Genomic DNA, 21,522 nt, shown 5'->3' on the forward strand with positions numbered 1-21,522 from the left:
GGGCGTCCCCCGAAACATTGCACTGCATTAATAAAATTGCAAGGGCTTGCCCTGCTAACTGAATTCCTGTGTGCCAGTGATTCTTCTACGCATTTGCCAAAACACACAGAGTGCCAGAATGCAATGTACTATGTATGTATTGTAACAGACAGACAAATGAGGATGATGCAAATGTCATCTCCAGCCTGCAGATGGCAGTGTTAGGCAATCCGGAAACAGCATGTGACTGTGTGAGGAATGTTGGGAAAGAGAAAGACAAGACAGGAAGGCAAGGAGAGAGCAGAAACAGATCTGGCAGAATCAGGGCAACAGAGATCCCCTGGGAGGTATAGTTGATAAAGTGCAACAGAGATCCCCTGGGAGGTATAGTTGATTAAGTGCAGGGAAAGCTGCATCAACTGCAGATTCCACTTAGTGTGTCAGTCAGGGAAGGGCTTCACTCTTCATTTAGGCCCCTTGGGTTCCGGTTCCAATAGGCCTTCACTGTAGCTATTGCAGATCTAGGGCCCAGTTAGGGACTCAGGGAATTTTTCCAAAAGAACCAGAAGGTTCGTTAGTCAGTCCCCTTCTCTGATCAGGGTAGGTTAGATCCCAGGTTCCAGCACCCGTTAGGATCAGTCACCCCGGATTAGTTACTGGCCCAGTTCTATCCAAACGGACTAACTACTGGACACTGCACTCTCTGCAAATACCATATCGATACACTGAATGGATTACAAATGTACTAGAATTCATGGATGCAACACCAGGGTTACAGTTAAGTGTGCACCAATTTAAGGTGTACACAACAAACAGGCCTGAACTGTCAATTACGTATATGTGGTGCATCACAGGGGTTAATAAATGGTTACTAACTGTATTACTTTGTTCTTTACTGATATTGTTTGTATTTGTTCATGGTTCTGATTTACATGTTCTAGTAAAACAGATTTCTGTGTTAATAATCAGTAAGTGATGAACTTGCATTGTTTCACTTTGCATTAAAATATATTGCGAAATTTTACCAAATGCATTAGAGTCAATGGGAAGGCGAAATTGTATTTGATGCATATACAGTGCCCTACATTGGAATCTTCTGTCCACAATGTTTCATCTGCTCTTTATAGAAACAAATTGTACCATATAGACCAAATTGTACCATCTTTTCTCCCAGTTGCTCAAGCCATAGATTCTCCAAATCAGGTTGGCTAAAATCCCCCCTCTCTAATTTTCCATTACTTATGCAATATAGTAAATGCAACTATCCCTCCAGAGTGCAAATAAGAAACTGGCAATGTGTGGAAATGTTGTTTGCTGAGAGCAATATACCCCTGCTAACCCAACATTTTTTTTCCAGCATAGAGAAAAAATAGGTTTTAGCACTTTTCACACTGCACTTTTCACATATACCCCTGCTAACCCAACATTTTTTTCCGGCATAGAGAAAAAATAGGTTTTAGCACATTTCATATTGCACTTTTCACATATACCCCTGCTAACCCAACATTTTTTTCCGGCATAGAGAAAAAATAGGTTTTAGCACTTTTCACACTGCCCATCAGGTAATGACCCCTAAAGTTTTCTCTGAAAAGAGAGACAATGAGTAAAACATACTGCAAAGGCAGCTTTAACGGAGAAGTGAAACTACTGATATTGCACATTTTAAATAAAGAAAATCAGTTATCAGAAATACCCTCCCAAAGAAACATTGTGTTGCTGTATAAGCCAACTTTCCTGTCTTGACAGTGCATTCAAGATACTGTGCAAGAATATTTATTGCACATTTTATAAAACATCTCAAAAATCTGAATAAGAAAAACTGTGACTGCCCAATGTAAGAATGTGGTGATACAGGTAGGATAATTGTTTTCCTTTATATGCAACATGTAAGTCAATTCAGAATGTATATACTGTATACTTTGACATAAACAACTTACTAATTATAAAATGTCTTAAATGCAGACAAAGTGTCAGAGAGTCCTGACCATGTTGATTATAATCACCACTATGTTTGACATACTGTAATATATGAATGTTTTCCTTCCAGTATTTACAGCACATTTGGTATACAGCTTTCCTTACTAAACAATCTCCTTGCTAAACAGTGCTTTTCAATATCTTTATATAGAACATACAGAACAGCTTAATGTAATACATAAATATTTAAGCATTAATAGTCAACCCCTGCACTTTGCAAATGTACTACAGTGCTGCACATTAATAATAAAGTTAGTACAATTAAAGCCTTTAATCATGGAAGTCTACATTTGCTCTGGCTTTTAAGCCTTTTGTATCCTGACATAAATGCTACCTGCAACTAAAGTTCAGTTTGGATGTCTCTTGACCAATCCTATATATAAAAAAAAAAATCTAAAATACAAAAATCTGAATCCAATCTCAAAGCAAGAGTGTACAGTAATTTTTTAAGAAAATTCATGTCTTTTGAATATTTCCTGAATAGCAATTTCAGCGGCTGTAAAAGCAAGTGAGTTATTGAAATAAAATGCAACATTTTAGTCAGCTGTTCCACAACCACAAGTTGTATTTTGTGCAGTAGTGCTTTAATATAATTTTAAAGCATATTTTTGCTGTGTTTTTAGTCAAGAACATATGTATTGGGGTAATCTTTGTGTTAAAGCAGTACACCACCCTCCTTTCATTTATACCAACCACTTGCTAGCTTTTGCCAACGTGAATTCAATGAATGGGACTGCACAAGAAAAATCTGTGGTTTTTGTTGTTTCTTGAGCAGACAAACAGGGAATTTGAATCAACTCCATGTAGTTCTTGTGATTCTAGTGATGTAGATAATTTGATCACCAGTTCAGTTAAGCAAATTTCTGTTATGTAGGGTAATCTGCACCCTATGAATTCAATTATCTGCCTTTCAAGCAACGAAACATGGAGTAGCTTCAATTACCAGCAGCATTCAGAATCACCACATATATTTTCTTGGACTAGGTAGACAATTTTACATAGTTACATAGTTACATCGGGTTGAAAAAAGACAAAGTTCATCAAGTTCAACCCCTCCAAATGAAAACCCAGCATCCATACACACACCCCTCCCTACTTTCACATAAATTCTATATACCCATATCTATACTAACTAGAGAATTTAGTATCACAATAGCCTTTGATATTATGTCTGTCCAAAAAATCATCCAAGCCATTCTTAAGGCATTAACTGAATTAGCCATCACAACCTCACTGTCCTGACTGTGAAGAACCATATACGTTGCTTCACATGAAATTTCTTTTCTTATAGTCTAAAGGGGTGGCCTTTGGTACTGTGATCCACTTTATGGGTAAAAAGGTCCCCTGCTATTTGTCTATACTGTCCTCTAATGTACTTGTAAAAGTGTAATCATGTCCCCTCGCAAGCGCCTTTTTTCCAGAGAAAACAACCCCAACCGTCTACCCTCATAATTTAAGTCTTCCATCCCTCTAACCAATTTAGTTGCACATCTCTGCACACTCTCCAGCTCATTTATATCCCTCTTAAGGACTGGAGTCCAAAACTGCACTGCAGTTCCTACTCTTCCCATCCGCCACCTTGCACTGCCGGTCTGCCGGATTCCGACTTCCTTTTTTTATAGATTTGCGCCCTATCGTCTGCCCCTTTTTATGACATCATGGGCTTGTCGGCGCGGGTCTATAAAAGGAACCTGGAAGTCACGGAGGGAGGGCAGGTTAGGGTCAGGGAAAACCCAACCTGCACATCACTAACTCAGACCCCTTCAAATAACATTCTATATTTACTGCCTCGTTATGTGACTATTTTAGCAATGTTTTGGCAGTAGAAATGATGAGATATTGCTCATCCAAAGCAAGGAACTTCAGTTTAAATTCAGTGCATAGGATGAGAGGTATTTCATCCAGAGACACATTTTAGTCCAGTGTGCCATACGCACCAGTACAGTGAAGGCAGAGCTGTGATTTGCTACATACATCCCAGTGCAGTTTTCTTCAAGGACACATCCACCTTAGGAAAGAACTGCCCTCTAAAGTGTGGTTATTAACACAACTTCAGTAGTTAATTTCTGACCACTCATATAGCATGGGTTGTTACTTCCTGGGGGTATAATGCTGATGATAAAACAGTCATAATATGTTCTCTGTATCATATAAGTATTTAGCCCAGGCAAGGTGCATATATAATTCGATACAACAGCTAGTTTCTAGCCAGCATTAATGGAGGTGTCCACACTTACTTTAAATTGCCATATATACCCACACCAATATGGGACTTAACCTCCAAATGCAATTCAAGCAATGTTAGATAACCAATGGCCATACAAATACAATTAAGTTAAAAAGCAATATTTATTTTCACCATGCCAAATATACTAAAACCATTTAAAATAAGAAGCGCTGCTTGGGGGGTAGGGATCAACTATCTTTGGTGTCTTGTGGGTTTTATATTCTCTATTCTGAGGTATCAAATTAATAGGCAAGATATACAGTATGATAGATTCTTAATAGGAAAAGAATAGAAGAATAGAATCTCCCAACTAAAAACTTGTAACAATGCCATAAAACTCTGTGGGAACTGCATTTGACAATATTATATTTGATTACTGCATGTTTTATGTAGTACTATTTAGTAAGTATGTAGGGCTGGATTAGGCAGGCAGAACACTGGAAAAAACCTGGTGGATCCCGGCCCTCATGCGCCCCACCAACCCAGACCTGATCCCTGCCCACCCTCCCCATCACTCCTCTGCTGCTCTCCCTCCCCCAAGCATGGCAAAAGTATGTATAAGGACAGCATGCATGGGTTGAGGGGCTGGTAGCGGGTGAGTGGAAGGTGGGGGCCCCTTGGGTAGCAACGACATTGGGCCTCACACACCCCAGTCCAACCCTGTATAAACTAGTAAACAGAAAGGATAATACATACACTTGCTCATTTAAAAAAAATAATACTAGATTAGGACAACATTTTTCACAACAAAGTCTTTTTTTCAAAATCACATATTCAATCAATTCAAAAGGTCAAATGTCACCACTATTATATATTGATAACGGACAATTTGGAGTGTAATAAAAATTGGAGTCAACTGTTTTACTTTTATTACCGTAACTGTTTTCATTTCCATTGCAGATACTGAGCACCAACTGGGAAGTAGAAAATTACTCTACAAGGTATTTGGATAACTGCAACAGTGTGTGTATGTGTTGCAATTGTGTAGTTGCCAATTGTGTCCTGTGGGTGATGGGAGTTATAGAGGGTGTTTCAGCTTTTCTTGTGAATTTGTTTGCAATGTTAAAGGCAAGGTAGATACCAGTCGATTACTAGTATACAACCCCTCCCTTTGTTGTTATGTAGGGGGATTATCTGTGTGCTGGTAATCTAAATATCAATATTGTAAGGCCCACACATGAAGTAGCCTCAAGTTCCCTGCTTAAATCAGGAAATAACAAAAAATATTGTTTGTTTTTTCAGTTTAATAAAACAAGCAAAAAGTGCACAAGCCTATTCACCAAACTCATGTTGAACAAAGTTTTTTTAAGATGCAGGGAAGATTAGGAGAAGTTGACCTTTAAGTTCATTTTTAGTATGCTATGAATTTACTTTTTTTTTAGAAACTTCTTAACTGGTCTTCATTGTTTAATATTTTAAAACATTCTCCTTTAAATTCTATCTGGTTAACTAACACTAACAAAAAGATCAAATATATTTTTTTTATATTTAAAATATAGGAAATTTGATATAAAGCAACCATAAACCTATCAAACCTCCCAAACTCCTGCCCAGCAGCCTAATAACACTACAGTGGGAAGGTAACAAGGTAACAGCTCCCTGCTGCTTCTTCTATATAGTTCACTGCCTAAACTTCATGGGGCAGATTCACTTCACCCACTTCGCACCACTTCACCAGGCAAAAATTCGTTACCACTACGCTAATTCACTAAAAGGCAAAGTTGTGTCCTGGGTGCTGAACTCTGTCGACTTTTCGATAGCATTACTTTGGCAGTGTGAGCGTTTCAAAGCGAAATTACGCTAGCAATTGCTTCTGCCTAGCAAAACTTTTTTAGTCCTCTTACGCTTAGGTCAATTTGAATAGGCTGGGTACATTAAAGTCGTATGGACGTCTTTATTAGAGATGTTGGTGCAAATGCTTGAAGTGGACACTTTTTATTACAAATGTCCAAGGAACCTGAATAAAGACAAAAGAGATCCTATAATGCCCTAAACATGAGACCACCCTAAAACGGATGTTCCATGCACTTCAAATGTCTGGGGAACAATGTTAACCCACAAAAGTTCAAATAGTTAGGACTTTTGCAGGCAATCCCGCTTAAATAAAAGTTGTCAACTTTTTTACAACTTTAAAGCATTTACGGCAGACAGGATATGATGTAACTGTAAGATTGAGGAAGATCTAGCTTCATTTTAGCAGTTTGCCTGGTGAAAGAGGTAAAGCTCAGTAAAATTTGCACTTTACTGAATTTGCAGAGTAATGCTCGTTTGCCAGAGTGAAAAGTCATCTGGCGATAGAGTGCGAATGGTCCCGTTCGCTAACAAATTGTCACCTACAACGTTAGTAAATTGGCATTTTCCCTGCTGATGGGATTTCTGGCGAAATGTCGCTAGCATTAGCCAATTTGCCCTTTAGTAAATCTGCACCCATGTTTCTATGCCGCTACCACTGCTCTACTTTGGGCTTATAGCATTTGCTGGTAGAGAAACCATCCTGTAGTTTAAGAAGTGGGGAAACATGTAAAACTGCCCTCACTTCCTCCTATTTACTTTAAAAACAATGGCAGATGGGGCATTTAGTCACCTTCAAGAAATATTGACCCTTTCAGGCAACAGTGTACCAGTAAATACCTATAAATTGTAAACATTACTTTTTCTGCTACCATTTTATTTCCCAGTATATGGGTAAATATTTATATATATGTTTTTTCAAACAGTTCAACCAGGCTCACCTCACCTAAGACTCCTTATTGGTCCAAGTTTGCTATACCAGTTTTCACATTCTTGCTTCAGTGCATTCCTTCCTTTAAGGGTAATGCCACAAAGGACTGAAAAACACAAGACGAGAATCTTCCCCTTCCTTGCCTGCACTGGAACTATTGCATTGGCCCGGGTGCTGGAGGTGGATTTCAGCTCTAAAATGGAAAATCTCATGTCTCAGCACCGAAATCCACCATGTGCGCCTGTACCTGGGCTGACACAATGGTTCCAGTGCAGGCAAGGTAGGGGCTGATGCTTGTATGTTACCACTAGATTCCAACAGGGTCAGTAGAAACGAAGATGGCCTAGCATATGTTGAGTGTACCTGAAGATGAATCCTAGAAGAGACGTCAGATCAGGCGGCAGAAAATAAGGGCAGTTATTGTCACTAGTGTAACAGAAGAAAAGAAAAATCACAGGATAATCAAAATAATATTACTAGTTAAAATTGCTGAGGATACTTACCCCTATGTTGCGCATCCTAACTACGGCTAGTTAGCATAAATTTACCTGTGGGAAAAATGTCAACCCGCTGCCTTCTGCCTATTTTCCTGGATGCAAATAGTGGGAAGGGTTTTGACACCAAAAATACATACTTTGGACTGGCACAGTTACTCCAGTGGACAAAAACACTGTATGTGACAGTAACCTAAGAGTTTCTGGGCTCTCTACTTAACTTGGGTTTCTGTAATACAACTCATACACACCCTTACAAATTGTTGAAATTAACACATTAGGCATGTTTGTCTTTGGTTGTGTTTTATATATGTGTCTCTCCTTCTCATTTCCCTTTTATTAGCACTTATACATAATATATTCATATTTTGGTCAACTCTTGCTGCTGCACTCTATTTGGAGCAAGTACTCCTGTAGCAAGCTTGCATTCAACTTAATTTAGAGGCTCTGTTCATACTGGATCTTCAAATATGACTTAGCTAATAAAGAGATGTTGATTTCAATACTTCCTCAAGCCATTAAAATATTAGATAATAGCATTCCTAATGCTGAACCCAGGGCACCACTTTGATGTTTCACTGAATACTACTATTGCAATTGCAGTAATTGTCAGCACTCCCACACCAAACTTTCCTCCCTGGAAAGTAGGTACACACAGAAAAATGTTCAAGATAAAAATTATTAACATATTTATTAATATTTAAAAATTGGCAACTATTTAGGTCTCCTCCTAAGACATTTTCAAGACTTCAAGACAAAAGTTAATCATTTTTATCTTAAAAAAAAGTTCTAGGTGTGCACTTACTTTTCCTAGATTACAATATTCGTCACTAATACAGTAAATTATTCTGAATGTGGCCATTAACATGTTATTAAATAACTATTGATGTTAAACACAGTTCTTTCATTCATAATCTGGCTGAGATGATATACCATTTTCGAATATTGCTGTTAGATTTAGATGTATGTGATAAAATGATAGTCATATGTAATCTAAGGCCTAGAGACAAAATTTGTATATCTTTAGCTTTTCCTTATGGAGCATGTTGAGCATGTGGCAGTAAGTAGGATAATATGCGTGGGAGAGGTGTCAAGACGTTGCACTTCATACTTAGGTTCTTGAACATTTCTGATAATAACAGCACCCACTTGAAGATAACTGGGTAATATAGATCTTTCACCCTGAGTGAAATCAGTCACAATAATGAAGTATGTTGCAGCTATACCACCAAAACCCCAAAACCTGACAATCTTCATCACATATGTTTCCTGTTCATTAAGACAACACCAAAGCAATTATGCAAAGCATTTATGTGCTATATCAAAATGAAAATCAACCACACACACACATTTAAAATAATAGAATATTTTTTTAAATAAAATTGCTGCTTTATCATTGGTCAGAAAGGTAGGTGGACATGTGAATGTCACTTGCTGGTAAACCAATAAGGTTTGCAGACAACTTGGTGTTATTACCAAGTGTATAAAACCTTCAAAAACCATTTCAGAAAACCCCTATGTACGTTTTGTTGTACTTGGTCATAAACTATGTAATGTTGGAATCTGCCAGGCCAGTGTAGTTACTGTATATGCCTGGCACCCTTCCAGCTTTGTGCCCTAGGCAAGTGCCTACCACGTCTTCTGCCACTTCTGCCTACCAGTGACAGCTTATTAATTCAGAGGATGGTCTCTGAGAAGTTGGTCATACAATGTACGTATGCATAAAGCACCCAAACATAACTAAAAAAGTTTTTTTCATTCATATATGAGATATAATAATGTAATATCATGTATAATCAATGGTGTAATTACTGCGGGGTACACCAGGGCCCACACCCCATTGGGGCCCACCAGAGCCATAATAAATCTTGTGATGGACAGCAAAGCAGGGGGAATTTTTAAGTGTGAACCCCAACAGCATGCTGGTGTGCGTGATTTGTGAGGGGGGCCCACGGGAAGGCCGGGGTGCACTGACTAACTATGCCACTGTGTAACATGTTGTAGAAAACTCTACTTTACTTACTTACTTTGTGTGTTGCATTAATGCCTATATTCTATTTTCAACATTTATGATCTATGCCTAAAGTTGGGTTGTATAGATGGTAGCACATTCCAGTTCAGGTTTTTTTTCTTTAAATCAGGCCCTTCATTAGAGTGGAACACCAGGAAGTGTCCTGCTGTTCCCTGTTGTCCATGCCAAAAATCCCTATAATCCTCCTTAATACAGCAAAGTTGGCTTAGCATTAGCAAACTCTTGCATCACAAAGAAGACAGTCTAAACAGATGAAATGGAAAAAAAAGTATCTTCAGAAATATGTGTATATTATTTAACTGTAGTTTTTCTTCCCCAAATTTTTCTCCCACAAAAATGATATGCATTACAGTGCTACTGTAGGAATAACCCCCTGCTCTCCTGCTGATCTTTCTGAATACTTTGCTGAGCTGGCTTTGTATCAACAGCCTGCATCCTCCAAACCCCATAATTCCCTGCACATGTGATTTCAATAAGGAATGGAACATCACAGCAAAATGCAATGTGGGTTATGTACAGAGCCAGATCTCAATTCTTTGTGACCCTAGGCTGTCTGGGTCCTAGAGCAAACACGTGCAACACCCTGAGAGCGCATGCACAGTGCTCTTCTAGATGCAGAAGGGCGGCATGCCGCCCCTCAAATTTTGCCGCCTAGGCTCGGTCCTTTGTGGCTTTGCCACAAACCTGGGCCTGGTTATGTAGTTCCTGCATGCTGTCTGGTAAGCTGTGTAGAAGTTGTTACAATTTGTGACATTAGTGTTTAGTCCCCTCCCTAAACGGTGGTGGAAAAATACTGGGGGGATTCTTGCATGTCACCAATAAGAGTGGAAGTTTAAAGGGAAAATACACCTCACAAAAGAACTTTGACACTAGGTAGCGGTGTGATATTAAGACATATTACACTATTTTTCTGTTTCTTTTTCTGTTGCAGTAGGTGCTGATCTATGTTTATACCTTTGGATATCTTTTTGTGCAGCTGAGAGACTGTGGGAAGATCGTCAAGAAAAAGTTTTTTAAAAGGACTTGTCCTAATTATACCTTTTTATTAGTCCCTTCTTCCCTGCCAGAATTTCAAATGATGCAGAAAGAGAAGAACTGTTAAAGGAACAGTGACACCAAAAAATGTAAGTGTTTTTTAAAGTAATGAAAATATCATGTACTGTTGCCCTGCACTGGTAAAACTGATCTGTTTGCTTCAGAAACACATATAAACAAGCTGCTGGGGAGCAATGGCGGAAATTGAAAAATGACTATATGGCGCAGGATAACTAATGGATAAAAGATAACACCATTAGACAGACAGAGCTTATTTGCTATCTGATGTGTAACCTGAGCCTTTTTTCCTTTGAATGGCTGCCCCCATTGCTACACAGCAGTTTATTTATATAAACAATAGTAGTGTTTCTTAAGCAAACAAAGCAGTTTTACCAGTACAGGGCAACACTGCATTATATTTTCATTACTTTAAAACACTTTTATTTTTAGAACGTTACTGTTCCTTTAAACAGCTGGATTTTAGTATAGAAAATGGCATTTATTCATACTTTTTAAAGAAACGGGTAACTGTTATAGATATATTAGGGGTTTCTGTGTTATGTGGGCCTCTTTATCAAATTTTGGTTTGGAACCCGGAGTTCCCCTTTTAAATATAACATATTGTTACATTAAAATATTGTTTAATATTTCACAAAGCAGGGCTCAATAACAAAAAAAAAAACTACAGACCCTTTTGTGGTTGAACTTTTTGCTACATTTCCTGTTACTCATGTGACAAACTTTTCTCAGAAAGCCACAATCCTTTTCTGCTTTATAGCTAAGATTCCACACATCTCTATAAAAGTGTATTTTGTATACATGATGAAATGGTAAGGTTTAATAATGAAAGTTATGAGACTATAATATTCCCTGTAAGTGTACCAATGTAAGGGTAAATGTTGTTGGCATTGCTCTGGGACAGTTCTTGTTTTGTTGTAATTGTGTTATAGCATTGTTTCAACTGAAATACTTTATTAAATTATTATAAATACATAGGTGCTTCAGTTAGGATTAAGGCCTGACACATTTCTAGCTAGATAAGCCTATGATTTGAATTTGAAAAGTAGAGAAGTGCTACAAGGGGTGCACTGGATGGTCTGCATGACCCCTCCCCCTTACAGAAATGCCAGGAGGGTGTGTCTATAGCACTATACTTTGAATTGTTGTAGACACATAATTCTGCAGCACTTTCTACAAATAAACAAGAACATTATTGGCAATTTTTGGAACTGAATTGCACAGACCTATGCAATGTACAATTTGGGCTAATGCCTTAACTTCACTTACTTGAGTCTCTCTAATATATTCAAAAAAGATTTCAATACCATTCGATTCAATACCAGGGGAAATCACCAATCTTTACTATCCCCTCTTTTCAGGTAGTTGAATAAATATACCAGAATTGGTAACAATAGTTACTGTGTGACAGGAAAAACTCTTGGCAGGTGCAACAATAATATAAGAGAGCTTAGGTCATATGTTTGACTCCATTCTACCATTACTTACTTAAACAAGTAATACATAATTTTTCAGGACTAAAAAAAACTAAACTAAAATTTTTTAGGTACCCATATTTGGGACTCCCGTCTGTAATTTCTCTGTTGGAATTGAACCCTGGTACTATGTAGCCTTCTGCCATTACCTCTATCCTACACCTTTTTTTTTTACTAAGATCTACATATTGCATTTGCCACTAAAATACAGTATAACCTAACCTTGCTTTAAACCCTTGCTATTTCTCAGGTCTACATTCTTGCTGGCAACTCTGCCTGTTGTAGGTGCTCCTATTCTATTGCTCCTGATTTTAGTATTGACCCTTACCTGTCTGACCCTGCCTAAAAGCCCTTATCCTCCCTTGGATTCTTTACTTTGTACAATTTTTAACCACTGGTTTACTTGAACTTTTCCTTGCCTTGTCACACATTTGATTATGTAATAAAAGGCCCTCAGTTTGCCAGGCACAATAACCCATAGAAACCATTCAGCAGGAAGCATTTACTGATCTCCTGTTTAAAAGCGAACATCTAATTAGTTGCCATGAGTTACTTCACCTGATCTGTTAATCTGTATATTAACCCTTTGTACTAGTGTCTACCTTTTGCCTGGGCTTGTTAACCCTGCCTGGGTTAGGGTGGAGCAGCTTGTTTGCATAAGTAGAAATCAAGTCCAAAATTGTGAAAGTCCCGGTTAGTGTGTTCCAAAGTCCAGCAAAACCACAGTCGGGCTCTCCTCTTCCCGTTTAAAAGATAAATTCAATAAAATGAGTTGCTGTGTTCCTCAAACGACAAGTTGTTGAGGATGGAACAAAACAGGTAAAATAATATAGTGTAGTATTTCTTTTTAAAATAATTTAAACACCCTTGTGTTATTAAGTGATTGACTTAGTGATATTACACTTCCAAGAAACAGTGACTATACGCGATGCACTTAGTATATATTGCATAAGTTGCCACAATCATTCATGTGAATTTTTAAAGGATCGTGTTACTGTGTTGACGATTGTGCAACTTCCAAAACATAAATAGTGACTTAGTGTGCGTTAATTAAACACATAATATTGTGAAAACCATATCGCTGTGTTAACAATTTTAGTAAAAGTAAATTTGCTTATTAAGCCAGGTGAATTAAGGAAAATGAATAAAGGTGATAATTAGGTTCAAATAATAGTCCCCCAAAAAGCAGCAGGAGCCTCTAGTGGTATATTATACTCACAAGAGGGAATTTAATTCCGAGCAGTGTAATTAACTCTTTCTTCAATATGGATCTTCTTGAATCCTTGGTGGACATAAATAAGAGCAGCATGTGTAGGTACTTTTAAAACATTTTAATAACTAATTAAAAATACACTCACAAAATTCGCTTGATAAAAACATATATAGGGTATTCTGGAGATCTCACTGCGCTGCTTCCAATGTTAGCGTCTTTGGTTGGCCGCTGCGAGTCTGCAAATTTGCTTCTGCCGTCTCCAATGATTCAAACTGTCTCCACTAACGCGTTTCGCCTGTCGGCTTCGTCCCAGAGTGGGACGAAGCCGACAGGCGAAACGCGTTAGTGGAGACAGTTTGAATCATTGGAGACGGCAGAAGCAAATTTGCAGACTCGCAGCGGCCAACCAAAGACGCTAACATTGGAAGCAGCGCAGTGAGATCTCCAGAATACCCTATATATGTTTTTATCAAGCGAATTTTGTGAGTGTATTTTTAATTAGTTATTAAAATGTTTTAAAAGTACCTACACATGCTGCTCTTATTTATGTCCACCAAGGATTCAAGAAGATCCATATTGAAGAAAGAGTTAATTACACTGCTCGGAATTAAATTCCCTCTTGTGAGTATAATATACCACTAGAGGCTCCTGCTGCTTTTTGGGGGACTATTATTTGAACCTAATTATCACCTTTATTCATTTTCCTTAATTCACCTGGCTTAATAAGCAAATTTACTTTTACTAAAATTGTTAACACAGCGATATGGTTTTCACAATATTATGTGTTTAATTAACGCACACTAAGTCACTATTTATGTTTTGGAAGTTGCACAATCGTCAACACAGTAACACGATCCTTTAAAAATTCACATGAATGATTGTGGCAACTTATGCAATATATACTAAGTGCATCGCGTATAGTCACTGTTTCTTGGAAGTGTAATATCACTAAGTCAATCACTTAATAACACAAGGGTGTTTAAATTATTTTAAAAAGAAATACTACACTATATTATTTTACCTGTTTTGTTCCATCCTCAACAACTTGTCGTTTGAGGAACACAGCAACTCATTTTATTGAATTTATTTTGCATAAGTAGAGGTAGGAATCTGATGGCGGATGGACTCTACTGTGTCTTTAAATAAATCAGCAAAGTCCCGAGGAGAGTGTGTTAGGTTGACTGGTACTGTTGATGAGGGATGGAGAAGAGTATTGAATATAAAAAACAGGTGTCTTGGGTTGGATTTGTGATTGTTTATAGGGTTATTGTAGTACTCTTGCTTGGCCTTCGACAAGGCAGAATTGAGGCATGACAGTAGAAATGACTCACACACACTAACCCCCAGTGGGTGCACACCCCGAGCCACTCGCACTCAAACCCGCCCCCATCTAAACCTGCCTCACTTAAACATCCCCAACCACTAGCACCAGTTTCACGGGTGCTCAGTTCAATGCCGCTGGAAGAGACCTGCTCTCCCCAAATCCTTGTTGCCCTGTGGCCTGCCCACTAATCCATGCTTGGGCATTACTAGCTATCACTAGGCCCCCTGCAAAAAGATCTTTGGAGGGGCCCAGTGCAAAGCATCCCACCCCTCCTCCCTCCCTGTCTGCATGCCCATTTGCCTGATTTGGTGAGCACACAATTTTTAAATTAGAAATTGGCTGCGGAGGGAAGATTTTTGTGTGGCAAATCCCCATGATCTGGGTCCCACCACAACAATGGAGTCTGCTTCATCAATAGTTATGCGCTTGGAGCATCCATTGGGGCCTACAGAGACCCATCAGATTTTGATCTCATCCTGATCCACTCCTCATTCAACATGATATTCAAACCTGCACAACTGATATCTGGCATATTTTCAGCCAGATATCAGTTTGTCAGGCCCATTAGGACCCCTTCCATGTACTGCTAAACTTCCAACTCAATATGAAGGGGCCAAATTGGCATCTTAAATCTGTCCGTTTATCGATACCATTATGGATACCATTATTCTGCAGGAGAATCAGAATAAACCTCTAGTGCAATTAAATTATCTTAATCTTTCTGCAAAAGAAACCACCAACCAGTTGAACTAGGTAGTGAAGACATTGCAGCTTGGAGACTAGGCTAAGAAGGGATGAATGTTGCAATTTCACCACAAAAAACAGTTTTTAACTTTAAATTACATCATCCCCAAGGGATATGTAAATTTTTATATTTAGGAGAATTCAACTGTTTTCCAAAAAAAAAACCTTATATCTTGATTTGTGCTAGATTTTGCTCAATAATCCGAAGATTTCATGGTTTAGGCCTTCAAATCCGAAAAAGTTGCAGTTTTCTGCGGCCTAACGCGCGCCCACGTGATCCGGATACGGCGCCTGCGGCCTAACAGAACCCGCACGACGCGGCGGGCATCCCTGCCGTCCCCCCACTAGACCAGCAGGTATGTCTCTTACACTGTGCAGTTGATGAGCAGTTTGTGCAGGCAGCAGCAGGTTTAGAATAAGGTACTTGTACTAATGTTTATCTTCAGTGAAAGCTTCAGATTTGTCCTAATCTTCTAATTTCTTGTGTATGTGGGTGCCTGCCATGTACATGTGTGTGTTTTACTTACTTAGTATAAGTATTGACACAAATTCAATATTCTGCACTCTGCTCTGGGGGATTCTTTACTGAATTGAGACTGTTTACACTGTGAGGTATTTAGGTCTATTATACACAGAGCTGGCCCTATTACCACATGGAGACAATTTACATGACATTGGCACTGAAACTCTATTCTGGGAAATTACGTATCAGATTGCTTGCATGAAGTGCCATTTGACTATAAAACAAGTGATTGAGTTTATAGCTGTAATTAACCTTCCCAAACCAAAACATCACCCTTTGCCTGTGCCTGCACCACTACTGGAGCTCTAATGTGGAAAGGATCAAATTAATGTCTTCTCCAATAATGCAGGTTTTTTTCTTTCACATCTGTGTCCATCTCATGCTAGTGCCACACATGATGTTTATTGGCTTCAACCCACTTACTTATGTCTCTGCAATGAGCCTGATCCAAAATCTGCTCTGTGTATGCACCCAGGCCAACACTGTGCCTATGAAGAGGCAAAAGCAGTGGAATCCAGCAGATCAGTTGTTTCTCACTAGTCTGGGACTATTAATGCAAGTATGTGAGAAAATGCAAGTGTGTGAGTAAGAAAAACTACCGTTACTAACCATTGCATCTGATGCACTGACTCACCTGCTTGTAAAGTGGATAAAGATGGCCACATCTCAGAGTTATGACTCATATTATTTCCTCTGCACCACATTTTTTTCCACCATCAGGCTATTTAAAATTTAACTGACCAATAGTTCTCTCTTTCAAGCTACTAACTTCACCCTAAAAAAAAATTCTGTGGACGCCCATGCGTACTGTAACGAATTTACGCCTAGCGAGGCGTGGCGTGGCGGAGCATGAATTCCCCCCATTGTGAGCAAGAGCAGAGTTTCCCTGAACAATCTTTGAGCTTTGATTGCAAGAACTGAAAATATACCAATGTTTCTGAATATGCCCATAATCAAAAGTTTACAGAGCAGGTCATTTTATGTTTTATACATTCATTAGATATTTTATTATTTAATGCAAAATAAATTCTAGCTTGGGACACTGCACTTTAAGTAAATAAATAAGGGTAGGATGTAAGTGTAGCATGTCTAGTGTAATTGCAGAATTATCTGCACAACGTATACTGTATGTGGTAAGTAAACTTGTGTGTGGCTTTCTTGGTTTTGATGGAAGGAGATAAGTGTAGATCTTTAAAAAGTTATTATTCCTGTGGTCAGGGGCCTTTAATATGCTGCAAATGAGCACTAGTCCTTATTCTGTTCAGGTAATGATTTAGGCCCTTGCCACCCGTAAAATAAATAATGTGCAGTGGACCAGAAGGAAACAGGCTTGTACCTTTTTGGGACACTACCAAACTTTTTTGTCTTACAAGCAACCAAATGGGCCCACTGAATCAAAATAGGAGCCAAACTCCTTAAAGGAAAACTATACCCCCAAAATGAACACTTAAGCAACAGATAGTTCATATCATATTAAGTGGCATATTAAAGAATCTTACCAAACTGGAATATATATTTAAGTAAACATTGCACTTTTACATCTCTTGCCTTGAGCCACCATTTCGTGATGGTCTCTGTTCTGTCTCAGAGATCACCTGACCAGAAATACTTCAACTCTAACTGTAACAGGAAGAAGTGTGGAAGCATAAGACACAACTCTGTCTGTTAATTGGCTCATGTGACCTAACATGTATGGTTTGTTGGTATGGTTGTGAGTACAATGAATCCTACGATCCCAGGGGACGGCCCTTACTTTTTAAAATGGCAATTTTCTATTTATGATTACCCAATGGCACATACTACTAGAAAAGTATATTATTATGAAAATGGTTTATTTACATGAATCAGGATTTTACATATGAGCTGTTTTATGCAATTTCTTTTTATAGAGACCTACATTGTTTGGGGGGTATAGTTTTCCTTTAAAGGAGAAATCAACCTGTGGGGGAAAAAACCCCTACCCCCCACCGCAGGTAGTCCACCCTTCCTCCTCCCACCAGGCTAACTCCCTTCCCCCCGCGGGAGATGCCCCATACTCCATACGTACCCCTCGCCACAGATTCTTCCAGCAAAGTTCCACGCGTCCATCTTCCGGCTCCTCTGTAAGCTGACTGAGAGATCGGTATTTCTGCGCATACGCAGTTGGAGCAGTTTGCCGGTTTGCGACAACTGCGCATGCGCGGAATTACACGGAAATTGCCGATCTCCCAGTCAGCTTACCGAGGAGCTGGAAGATGGACTCGTGGAACTTCGCTGGAAGAATCTGCGGCGAGGGGTAAGTATTCAGTATGGCGCATCTCCCCATTACTAACGAATTTTCACTAGGCACAAACCAAATGAAATGCTCGCACTGAAGTATCTACAGAAGATGAATATTATTATTTAAATGTTTTAGTGCCAGAAAAGATGCACACCTTTTCCTGGGGGACATTTTTATTATTTTTTTTCAACACAAACTAAGCTTTCCACATTGGTGTAATTCCACTTTTGTAATAAGATATATAAATCTGTATAGGTAAAAAAATGTACACATTTTTATACCTTCTATCTATCACAGTACTTGGAACCTCGGGCTTTCCCGATAAGACAACTTTCTGTAATTTGCATCTCCATCCTTAAATCTGCTAAAAATCAGTTAAACATTAAATATACCCAATGGGATTGTTTTGAAACCAATATGGATTCATGTAAATTTGTTACCATCAGGTACAAGGTACTATTTCATTATTACAAAGAAACATTTACTTATAATGAACCCTATGGTAAATTGTCTTCCTGTTAGTTCTAAACTTTCTGGACAACGGGTTATAAGGGATCCCATACTCACCAGTCATGTTCTTTTCGACTTGTCCTGACAGTAGTTGTAGAAAAAAAAACAAAACAGTTTTTGTTCATGTGCACAAAAACATCTGAAGCAATCAGTTCTATCCCAAAAAGTCTTATCCTAGCTACAAATTTCAGGTTTTCTCCTTATTATACATATTTATGAGTTTTTTTTCATTGTTTTGTATTGGAGCCCTCAGATACAGGTTGAAAGAGAGCCATACTATGAATAACAACATTAATAAGCAAAAAAACAACAGCTTGTAGGAAATCAAATTAGAGAACAACTACATTAGAAAAAACTTGAGAAAGACTAAAATTTGAATGTGATATCTACTCTAATTTTTATAATTAATTATCTATTCGTTATTTTGTTTTTCAGGTTTTTTTCCCCCTTAAGCTTTTGTTTTAATCAGAGCAATGTGGACCACGGAACCATATGATTATGATTTCATTTCCTCAACAGACTACACTGATGTTAATACAGATTTACCAATTAGTTTTTGTGAGAAGGAGGATTTACAATCGTTTTCATCCTTTTATGTGCCAATTGTTTTCTACATATTGTTTTTTTTTAGTATAACTGGAAACATGCTGATCCTAATTATTCTTGTAAAGTGGGAAAAGTTCAACACGGTCACTAATATCTTCATCCTAAATTTAGTTATCTCAGATGTTTTATTTTCAGTTACCCTTCCATTCACAGCTGTCTATATTTCTTCCTCCTGGATCTTTGGAAACCTAATGTGTAAAATGACAACTGCCTTTTATTTTTCTGGGTTTCAGAGTTTTGTCATCTTTCTTACACTGATGACAGTTGATCAGTATTTAATGATTCTTCACTCTTGGTCTTCTACTTCAAGATCTAGAATCCAATACGCAATAAATATAAGTGTAATTGCTTGGTGTCTGAGCATAATGTTTAGTCTCCCAGATGTCATCCTTTCATCAACAAAAGAAATTGATAGTGGTGAAACTGTATGTGAAATATTAACGTTTGAAGATGACCAAAAAAAAATGGTGGATAGAAATAGGGCATTATAAACACTTTTCTCTATTTTTTATTGTCCCTATTGTTATTATAGTTGCTTGTTATATAGGCATAGCTTTAAAACTCACAACATGCAACATCCGAAGGAAAGCTAAAGTTCTAAAACTCATATTTGTCATTGCCTTCCTTTTCTTACTTTGTTGGGTCCCCTATAATATTACTATGATCCTTATGTTTCAAGAAACCATTGAATCTTTTAAAAATTGTTATAGTATTCTGCACTATTTATTTTACATCTTTCAAATGCTTTTGTATTTTCACTGCTGCACAAATCCTCTCCTTTATACATTCTTAGGAACCAAATTCAGAAGGTATTTTAGTTGCTCATTTTCGAGACTTTGTTTACCAAGAGTAATGTCAATGGAGCATGATATGAGCCTTAGAACAAGCATGTTAAATGCAGTTTAAAAACAAAACTTTGACTAATTTCCCTTCCACACTATGAGGCAAATATTCCCTGCCAAAGGGTTTGAATTCAGATCCACCCTTTTCCATTTGAAAAATATAGAAGATTTTACTGAAGATGTTACTGTTCTTTGCACTTCAATTTGATTCACTGCATTGGAGAGTATAGACATTTTTACATCACTTCTATAGACATATGGGGGGGGGGTCAATCTGGGGTCTATACATTCTAATTTTAGAGGCATTCAACCTCAAAAATGAAAATATCCAGCTGCATTGCATATTCACCCTGTAATTAATGGAAAGCAGTTTGCTGCTAGCTTGTACAAGAAGGACTGTTAGTACTGACCATTTGTCAGTAAGGGCTATAAATATTCTATATATTATAAATATGTAGGTAACCCCTCTGCCCCATATGTAGCACACTGCAGTGACATCTTGGGTGTAAGTCACATCTGTAGGCCCAAATGTTTGCTTTTCTTAATGCCCATGGCATTTCTCAGTCATCAGAGAATCTCTTTGAAACAGAGACTCGCAGCAATACAAGAAAGGCAGACTATAGTGTGCAAAGTGCAAAAAAAAAACTTGTAGCCTTTTTTTGCATTTTGCACACAGTGTCTGTAAATCAAATAATGCCTAGTATAAAGTACATTTATGTTCAATGTACTGTATGTTTGATTTTAAAAAAAAAAGTACTGTATGTCGAAAAAAGGAAATATTTATTTATGCAATGAGCAGTTAAGGCAGCAACTGTCTGCTTTTGAATATATAAATAAGAAGTTTCCACAAGACAGAAAAACGTAAATACAAATAGGGCCTCTGCTCTGCTGTGTGTACCTTCACACAAGCAGAAGCTGCACTTTTTAATGGCAACAGTGGCGTAACTAGATATGTTGGTTATGATGGCTCATACAGTAACACCAATGCAAACTAAGATTTCAACATCATAAGCTTTTCAATAAATGCTGGCGTGTTATGGTGGCACTATGGAGTTATTTAAAGATTACTTTACTGCTTTGCATTATTATGTAAGGATCTTTTAACAATAATTAATTGTATGCAAGTTTAAATAAAGTAATATATTTAATTATTAAATATGCATTCATATGTCATATTTTTGTTTTAAGAAGTAAGAAGTATATTGCAAAGAATAGAATAAAGAAGTGATTTATCTCTCCCTTCTCCCTTCTGACCCAGATGAATAAGAAGCTATCTGAAGATCTAGGTGTTATAAAATTAAAAGCAGTGGCTTAACTATAGGGGAAGCAGACCCCGCGGGCCTGGGAAACAGGGGAGCCCTGACCAAGGGGTCAGCTTCCTCTATAGCAGGGGTCCCCAACCTTTTTAACTCGTGAGCCACATTCAAATGTAAAAAGAGTTGGGGAGCAACACAAGCATGAAAAAGTCACTTAGAGTGCCAAATAAGGGCTGTGATTGGCTATTTGGTAGCCCCTATGTGGACTGGCAGCCTACAGGAAGG

The 21,522-nt window shown here is 38.0% G+C and overlaps 1 protein-coding gene across 1 annotated transcript; it reads left to right on the forward strand.

Moving 5' to 3' along the window:
- Positions 1–1,687: 1,687 nt before the first annotated feature.
- LOC108719702 (C-C chemokine receptor type 3) lies at positions 1,688–21,137 on the forward strand. Its single transcript, XM_041567578.1, is given in 4 exon segments — positions 1,688–1,833; positions 5,084–5,124; positions 18,969–19,597; positions 19,599–21,137. Coding segments are annotated over 2 exon segments (1,038 nt in total). The 5' UTR covers positions 1,688–1,833; positions 5,084–5,124; positions 18,969–19,006; the 3' UTR covers positions 20,046–21,137.
- Positions 21,138–21,522: the final 385 nt, after the last annotated feature.

The sequence above is a fragment of the Xenopus laevis genome, chromosome 6S (genome assembly GCF_017654675.1).
Source record: "Xenopus laevis strain J_2021 chromosome 6S, Xenopus_laevis_v10.1, whole genome shotgun sequence".
NCBI lineage: Eukaryota > Metazoa > Chordata > Amphibia > Anura > Pipidae > Xenopus > Xenopus laevis.